The following is a 7,791-nucleotide window of genomic DNA, read 5'->3' on the forward strand; positions in this document are numbered from 1 at the left end:
CCCATGTGTTCGTCAGAATATCTGTTCTGAGTTTTGTCCAGAAAGCTCAGCCCCTGTTGAATAAGTCAAGAGCCAGATAGGAAGCAGAGTGGGTCGAGGACGCAAACCTAGGTTGCTGGATACAGAATCGAACCAAAGGAGCACCGAGTCACACCTTGGTGCTGTGAATCTGGAAAACAGTGTATAAACGGCCTGGAAAGGCGTACCCCAATCGTGTTGTCTGTATCGTTTGAAAGGAGCTTGGGGTTCTGGCCTACCTGCCAGAGCCTGACTCGTGGACTGTCTCCCCACCCCCACCCAGGTCAGTGGCCCTCCGCCCCTCCCCCGTTGAAGAATGTCATGAGTCTGCATTCTACCCCTGTTTAGATTCAAACTTTTCCCTCCTTGACTTGGATCCTGAGCATCTCCTGGAGCAGCTCACTGTGTGGGTCCCGGACGTGACTTTTCCCACGGTGGAGGCTGCCAGGCAGCCACATCCCCTGCCCGTGGGGATGGCTTCAGAAGGAGGTAGGCCTGTAGGTGGGGTTGGACGTGTCAGAGTGCCGGCCATTCCCGAAATCCTTGGGATTCAAACGTGACACTGGCTAGGGGCACTGTAGGCGGGGTCGGTACAGGAAGGGGAGCTCACTGGACACCCGAGGACAGCTCACCTGGGGGACTAGGAGGCTGGGAGTCCGCAGAAACCTGCAAGGACCCTGGGGAGGAGGGCTCCTTGAAGGCGGGTCAAGACCTGGCAGGGGAAATGCCCTGTGTGTGCAGAAAGGATGGTGGCAGGAGCACTGATTCTCTCTGGAGGCCAAGAATCACTTGGACAGTTTGGAGGGTGAGGTGGGAGTGTGTCAAGCTGGTGGCACAGGCAGGGGCAGGGGGAGAGGCGGTCTTGGCCAGAACGTTGTTCCGTGGGGCCGTCTGTGGCCAAGTGTGCAATGACGGGTCCTCTCCGAGACCTGGGCTGGAGGTCAGTCTGACACCCCAGCCCAGAGCTTCCCGTCCTGCCGGCCTAGAGCTGACGTGCCCCCAGGCCAGGTAGCCCTGGTCTTGGATTCAGCGGGGACAGGGCACCAAGTGCCCTCAGGGTAGGGCTTGGGTTCCTCAGCTGCTCTGGGTCACTCTCCCTCTTGAGGAGACGCAGTGCGCACCTGCTTCCTCTCGGCCTGTTTCCTGATGCTCCCTACGCATCCCACCCTTGTCTTCCTGGCCCAACACAACGGAACAGGAACACTTGACCTCTCTCTCTGCCATGAAAGCTCCCTCCAAACCCTGACGGGAGCCCATCTCAGATCCATCCCCCCACACACAGGACACAGGGCCAGGGTCTGCCTGCATGCAGCGGCTCTGCTCCCGGGACAGGGGTCTGGGGCGCAGGTGTGTGCTCCCCGAGTTTCTGTCACTCACAGCTAGCGATGGCTGTAGGACAGTGGCCCAGAGCCATGGGGTGGGGAGACCCGGGGCCGCCAGGGGCAGTTTCCAGAGCTGCTGTCCCTTGGGAATGTTCGTGGGAGTCTGCATGCAGGCAGACCCTGGCCCTGTGTCCTGTGTGTGGGGGGATGGATCTGAGATGGGCTCCCGTCAGGGTTTGGAGGGAGCTTTCATGGCAGAGAGAGAGGTCAAGTGTTCCTGTTGCGTTGTGTTGGGCCAGGAAGACAAGGGAGGGATGCGTAGGGAGCGTCAGGAACAGGAAGGCTAGCAGGAGAGGGGCCCGAAGCTTTAGACGCTGTCTGTTCACAGAGGCCCTTTGGGTGCCGAGGAGGAACCTTGGAGGGGGTCCCCAGCTGTCAGGGAGCCTGCTGAGGCCATTTCCCACAGGGCAGGTGTCCAGCCAGGCCCACGTCTTGGGAGCCTGCCCCTGAGGCTGGAGGGTCATGTCTGGGGGTCCGTGGGAGCTTCTCAGAGTCCGTGCTGGGCCAGGCTGCCTCTTCTGGGCAGACAGGCTGTCTGGGGGGGAGGGGCAGGGGCGGTAATTCTCTGCTGCAGGCCAGAGCATGGAAATCCCTCGGGGAGACTTGCCAACTGCACCTTTTCTGTGATGTCCCTCACGCGACGAGATTCACCGCTCTGCTCCCCAGTGACTGAGGGGGCCCGGGTCCTCCCTCCCGGCTACGGATTCTCTGACTCCATCTGGTCCTTTCCTTCCGTCCACAGCATCTCCAGTGCTGGGACCCCATGGGACCACGGACCCGGGAGCCTCCATGCCTTCCGTCCCAGCTCGGCCCTTTCCCGCCCCCACTCCCGCCCCGCCCCAGCGGCCACTCTGGGGGCAGCACCCGCCGCCCCGCCCGACCCCGCCATTCCCTCCCGGTGGCCCCCTGGTGCTGCCAGCCCTCCCCAGCTCACCGTTGGCGGTAGGAGAGCCTGGCCTTGGCCCCAGTGGGACCGGGACCCGCAATGTCATTGTCCAGGTCAGGTCGGAATGGGGGTCCTCAGAGACACCCCAGACTCAGACCATCGTCCTTACTCAGGCCCCCCTCAGCTGGAGTGCTCCAGGGGCCCTCTGTGGGGGTGCTGCATGTCCCGCACCCCTCTTCGTGGCAGCCCCTGTGCTGGAGACCAGCATGCCTGCCTCGGCCTTTGGGGGCCCCCAGGCTGGCAAGGGAGGCTTGGCCCCGGGCCTTCCAGCCCCAGCCCCGCCCCCGGCTGCCCAGCCGACCCCCACCGTGTCCCCAGCGAACGCGGGGCCACAGCCTCACGGAGCTTCCAGGGAGGGCAGCCTGGCCAGGAGCCCGACCAAGGCCTCGCCCGAGGACTCCTGTAACCCCAAGAGTGTTTACGAGAACTTCAGGCGCTGGCAGCGCTTCAAGTCGCTGGCCCGGAGGCACCTCCCGCAGAGCCCCGATGCAGAAGCTCTCTCCTGCTTCCTCATGTGAGTGTCCTCTGCTCTCCTGCAGCTGTCACGCAGGACGACCTTGGGGTGCGCACACAGGGCGGTGATCCAGGGGCGCTGGGAGGAAGGTGTGGGGCCGGGTCCCTGCTCTGGGAAGACGCATTCTGGGCCAGGACAACGTTCAGTCGCCCACCTCGGCGGAACCCCGACCGTCGGGGAGTCCAGCCAACCTTGACCTTCCAGAGGCATCACGGTGGCGTTCGGGGGGCACTCACAGGCAGAGAGGGTCCCGGTGTCAGAGGAGGAGCCATTGTCTGGGTGCCGAGCTCTCTGTCATCGTGTCTCCTGGGAACACAGGCTGGGGCGTCTCAGGGCCGGGGGCCGGCACATCAGAGGAGGCTCGGGACCTGCGGGGCCCAGCAGAGGCTGCGTGCAGCCCCACGCTCGTTGTCCCGGAGGATTCCAGTCAGAAGGGGAGGGGGCAGAGCTGGTGGAGCGCGGAGGGCGTGGGATCCCGCCTGCTGAGCTGTGACCCGGCAGGCCTGGCCGTGCCATCTGGGGTCCCTCCTGAACACGGGGTGACGGCGCTTCCTGCAGAGGCCTGGGCTCGTTGCCGGCAGTCACCTGCCAGCACGCGGTCATGCTGGGGGCGGGGGAGGCTGGGGGTGACGGCCTGCAGCCGGCCCCTGACCCCAAGGGCTTGCAGCCCGGTGCTGCGGTCCCTGGCCCGCCTGAAGCCCACCATGACGCTGGAGGAGGGAGTGTGGCGGGCCGTGCAGGAGTGGCAGCGCAGAAGCAACTTCGACCGCGCCATCTACTACGAGATGGCAGGGAAGTGAGTCGGGGTCCCTGGCCCGGGGCTGGTGGGTGTGACGGCCGGGCCGAGGGCAGGGTCTGACTGTGCTGATGCTCATCACAGAGGGCTGCCCTCGCCTACCTCCCTGGGAGTTCCACCCTCCCCTGAGCGGGACCCACCCCTGCCTCCATGGGAAGGTCTTGGGAAGGGCTGGGGGATCCTGAGACCACCCCCCCTCCCCTGGGGTGGGACTCCCTCCGAGGGGGCTGTGGAGGGGGTGTGCTGGACAGCCAGCCGGCTGCCTCCTTGCTGGCCGCGGCCACGGCCGCCCCTCCAAGGCACTGCCTCTCCCGGTTCCTCAACCGGCTGCTGGCTTTGCGGGCTCCAGGGCCGGGTCCCCTCCTCAGTGCGGCCCGGGCCTCCTCACCCCCAGGTTCATGGAGTTTGAGCTGGAGGAGGAGATGCAGATTCAGAAGTTGCAGTGGGTGAAGGTGGCCCAGGGCCTGCCTCCTCCAGCCCTGCCGAAGCCTGAGCCGCGGGCGCCCCCAGCCCCAGAAGCGGGCCCACAGCCAGGTACGGCCCCCACGTTCCCGTGGCAGCTGGTGGCCCATGGCAGTGGGGGCTGAGGGAAGGCCACTGTCCCCATATGCGTCTCCTCCTTCAAGGGGACATTGGTCTTTTGACCAGAGCAGCCACCAAGAGCCCGGGGCCTCAGCTGCCCTTTGCCAGGACAGGGGGTGACGGGGTGAATTTCTTCACTACTCTCCCCCCTCCTGGCAGGGGACCCAACACAAAGTCTGCCTGGGAAGTGGGCTGTGGGGAGACCCTTGGAGGGTCGGTGGGTCCACACTTGCTCACGCATATCGCTCCGAGACTCTCCTCCTCTCCCCGCTGCCTGTCCCGCGGTGCCTGTGGCCTCGGGTGGCCGTGACCCATCCCCCACCGACATCAGCGTCCCCCAGACACCGCCGTCCCGATGCACTGCTGGAGCCCCTCACGCCCCTCCCTCCTCCCGCTCTGCCCCAGCGTGCATTCGCAGGAAGGCGGGTTCCAGGGCCCAGCGCTCCCGCCTGCGGCCGCACAGACCCCCACGGCCCCTGGAGAACAAGGCGCCCAAGGAGATCCCCCCTGAGGCCGTGAGAGAGTACGTGGACATCATGGAGGGGCTGCTGGGGCCTGGCCACTCAGCCCCGGGGGGGCCGGCAGGTGAATGGGGAGAGGACGGAAAGGAGCCACAGCAGGATGAGGCCACGACCTACCCGGACCCGGGTCTCCTGAGCTACATTGACAGGCTGTGTTCCCAGGAAGACTTCATCACCAAGGTGAGCTGGCCTGGTGTCTAGAAGGTTCCAGGGAGGGCGCCTGGGTGGCTCAGTCGGTTGAGCGACTGCCTTCGGCTCAGGTCATGGTCCTGGAGTCCCGGGATCGAGTCCCGCATCGGGCTCCCTGCTCAGCGGGGAGTCTGCTCCTCCCTCTGGCCCTCCCCCCTCTCATGCTCTCTCTCTCCCTCATTCTCTCTCTCAAGTAAATAAATAAATAAAACCGTTACAAGATTCCAGGGATTGGCACTCCAGCGCTCCGGTCGGGGCTGCACCCGGGCCTTTGGCATTAAGCTCTGTTCCTTGTGCCTGAGCTGTGTGTGTGTGCATGTGTGCACGCTTGTGTGTGTGTGTGTCTTTTGTGTGACTCTCTGTGGGCCTGTGTGAATGTGTACATGTGTGTATACATGTGTGTGTCTGTGTGTGCACGTGTGGTGTGTGCACATTCGGGTGTGTGTGCACAGGTGGTGTGTGCACATTCCTGTGTGTGTGCGCGTGTGTCCCCGTGCATGCGTCTGTGTGCCTGTCTTACTGTGGGTTTGTGCACATACGTGTTTGTGGTGTGTCTGTACATGCATGTGTGTCTACATATGCAAGTGTGTGTTTGTGTCTGTGTGTAAATGTGCCTTTTTGTGTTTGTGTGTGCACATACGTGTCTGTGTGTGCATGTGCGTGCGTGCAGGCACATGATCCTGTGTGTGCCTGCGTGTGTGTGTGTGCCTGATGGTGCAGACATGTGTGCATCCTGATGTGTGTGTGTGTGTGTCCGCGTGTGGCTGTGTGTGTGTGTGTGTGTGTGTGTGTGTAGCCAGTGACTGTGATGTTAAAACCTACCTTTTGGAGAGGGATAGGTGGGTCTTTACTTTTCCACGTTTCCTGCAGTTCCTCCTGGCTCACAGGTGGCTCCCTGCCAAGCATGCCCACAGCCTCTGTCTTCTGTTCCAGGTGGAGGCAGTCATCCACCCCCGATTCCTGGCAGAATTGCTTTCCTCAGAACCACAGCTGGACCTCCTGGCCCTAGCAGAGAAATTGGAGCAGGAGGAAGGACTTACCCTTGAAGAGGTGAGCCAGGGGAAGGAGGGAGGGGTCCCAGGTGAGCCAGGGGAGAGAGGGGACGCAGGTGAGCCATGAGAGAGGGCACCCAGGGGAGCCAGGAGAGAGAGGGGACCCAGGTGAACCAGGGGAGGGAGGGGACCCAGATGAGCCAGGACAGAGAGGGGACCCAGGTGAGCCAGGGGAGGGAAGGGATCCAGGTGAGCCAGGACAGGGAGGGGACCCAGGTGAGCCAGGGGAGAGAGGGGACCCAGGTGAGCCAGGACAGGGAGGGGACCCAGGTGAGCCAGGACAGGGAGGGGACCAGGTGAGCCAGGGGAGAGAGGGGACCCAGGTGAGCCAGGACAGGGAGGGGACCCAGGTGAGCCAGGGGAGAGAGGGGACCCAGGTGAGCCAGGGGAGAGAACCGACACAAGTGAGCCAGGGGGTGGGGCAGAATAAAGGCCCACGTGACTCTGTCCCCCTTCCCTTCTTGCGAGTCCCAGCACTGGGGAGGCCAGCTCTGGGTGGGTACAGAGTGCAGCATGGGAAGGGGAAGATGGGCAGCCTGGGAAGGGAGGGAGGGTCTCAGGAGGATGTCAGGAGAGCCACAGCCTGGTGGGTCACCGCTCCCCTCCTCTCCCAGGGCCACTGTCCCACCTACCTGTCTCATACCCCTGTGCTGGCCAGTCACTGTCACCTCCTTCCTCTCAGCTGGTGAAGAAAAGACTGGTGGCCTTGAAGGCGGAGGAGGTGCAGGCAGCCCCCCGTCACCGCGCAGCCCGGTCGGGCCCTGGTCCTGAGAGTGAGGCCGGTCCCGGACTGGGGCTGGGGGTCAGCAACAAAGCCTGCCCAGCGGAGACTGACGGCCAGGACCTTCCGAGGCACGGCCGAGCACACACACACCTGTCCGGGCCCAGAGCCTTTGCGCTCTCTCCCGGAGGGCAGGAGTCCCCCGCACCCCCGGCCGGATGGCCCCCCTCCCCTCCCCAGGGTCAAAGGTGCCCCTCCGCTCGACCGGGCCCCAGGGACGCGCCCGTTCTCAGAGAGGCCCCTCCTGCTCGGGACACTCGAGGGCCAGTGGACGGGTCCAGTGAGGACGAGGAGGAGCTCCCCAGCCTGGCCTTCCTCCTGGCCTCTCAGCACAGCCTGCTGCCCTGGGGGCTCTCCCTGAGTCCCGCTCCTGCCTCGGGCTTCCCCAGCCCTGGAGGTCGGGGCCCGTGGGGGTCTCCCCGGGCCCCCTCTCCTCAGAGGATAGGCCTCAGCCCGGCCACGCCCCCAGCTACCAAGTCCAGGAAGCGGGCTCTGTGTGGGGGCCCAGCCCCTGCTGGGAAGACGCCCCTCCCTGGGGCCAACCTCAGGGGCTCCGCGAGGCCGGCCTCGGCCATGGGGCTGGTTCACCCCTCACAGCCTGCAAAGAGAAGGTGTGACTCCTTCGTCACGGGCAGGAGGAAGAAGCGGCACTGTAGCCAGTAGGGAGCAGTGGGGCCGCCCTCCAGGGCCAGTGCACCCCAGGGCTCCTCCTCATTCCGGTGCTGATCCTGCCTGTGGGGCTCGGGGGGGGGGGGGGATGACCGTGGGGGCGGGGTGGCCGCCGCCCACTGGGGCACTGTGTGTAAATTGGAATAAAGATGGTTTTGCTGGGAAATGTGTGGGGCCACTGTCTTCCTGCTGGTGTCTGTGTCTCTGCATGGAGAGGGGCCGGCCTCCTGGGGCTCCCGTCACCATCGGGACCCCTGAACGTCCAGGGATGGGGAGCCCTCCGCACCACGACCGTTTCTGAGAATGGAGTCTGCAGACAGCCCCGTCTTCGGGGGCTCCCC

The 7,791-nt window shown here is 64.6% G+C and overlaps 1 protein-coding gene across 1 annotated transcript; it reads left to right on the forward strand.

Moving 5' to 3' along the window:
- The first annotated feature begins 491 nt into the window (after positions 1 to 491).
- LOC148162356 (NUT family member 2G-like) lies at positions 492 to 7,444 on the forward strand. Its single transcript, XM_088019090.1, has 7 exons — positions 492 to 507; positions 2,143 to 2,860; positions 3,528 to 3,656; positions 4,051 to 4,190; positions 4,644 to 4,939; positions 5,882 to 5,998; positions 6,683 to 7,444. The coding sequence occupies exons 1-7, from the start codon at positions 492 to 494 to the stop codon at positions 7,442 to 7,444; spliced, it is 2,178 nt and encodes a 725-aa protein (XP_087875216.1).
- Positions 7,445 to 7,791: the final 347 nt, after the last annotated feature.

This window comes from Eumetopias jubatus, unplaced genomic scaffold, assembly GCF_037043125.1.
Source record: "Eumetopias jubatus isolate StellerSeaLion01/CBP00866 unplaced genomic scaffold, mEumJub1_p1.0 scaffold_15, whole genome shotgun sequence".
Lineage (NCBI taxonomy): Eukaryota > Metazoa > Chordata > Mammalia > Carnivora > Otariidae > Eumetopias > Eumetopias jubatus.

Excerpts from the sequence above, each read along its gene's own strand:
- LOC148162356 (XM_088019090.1), top strand. Across the intron at positions 2,861-3,527 it reads GCTCTCTCCTGCTTCCTCAT|CCCGGTGCTGCGGTCCCTGG; the intron begins GTGAGTGTCCTC and ends AAGGGCTTGCAG. Across the intron at positions 4,191-4,643 it reads AGAAGCGGGCCCACAGCCAG|CGTGCATTCGCAGGAAGGCG; the intron begins GTACGGCCCCCA and ends GCTCTGCCCCAG.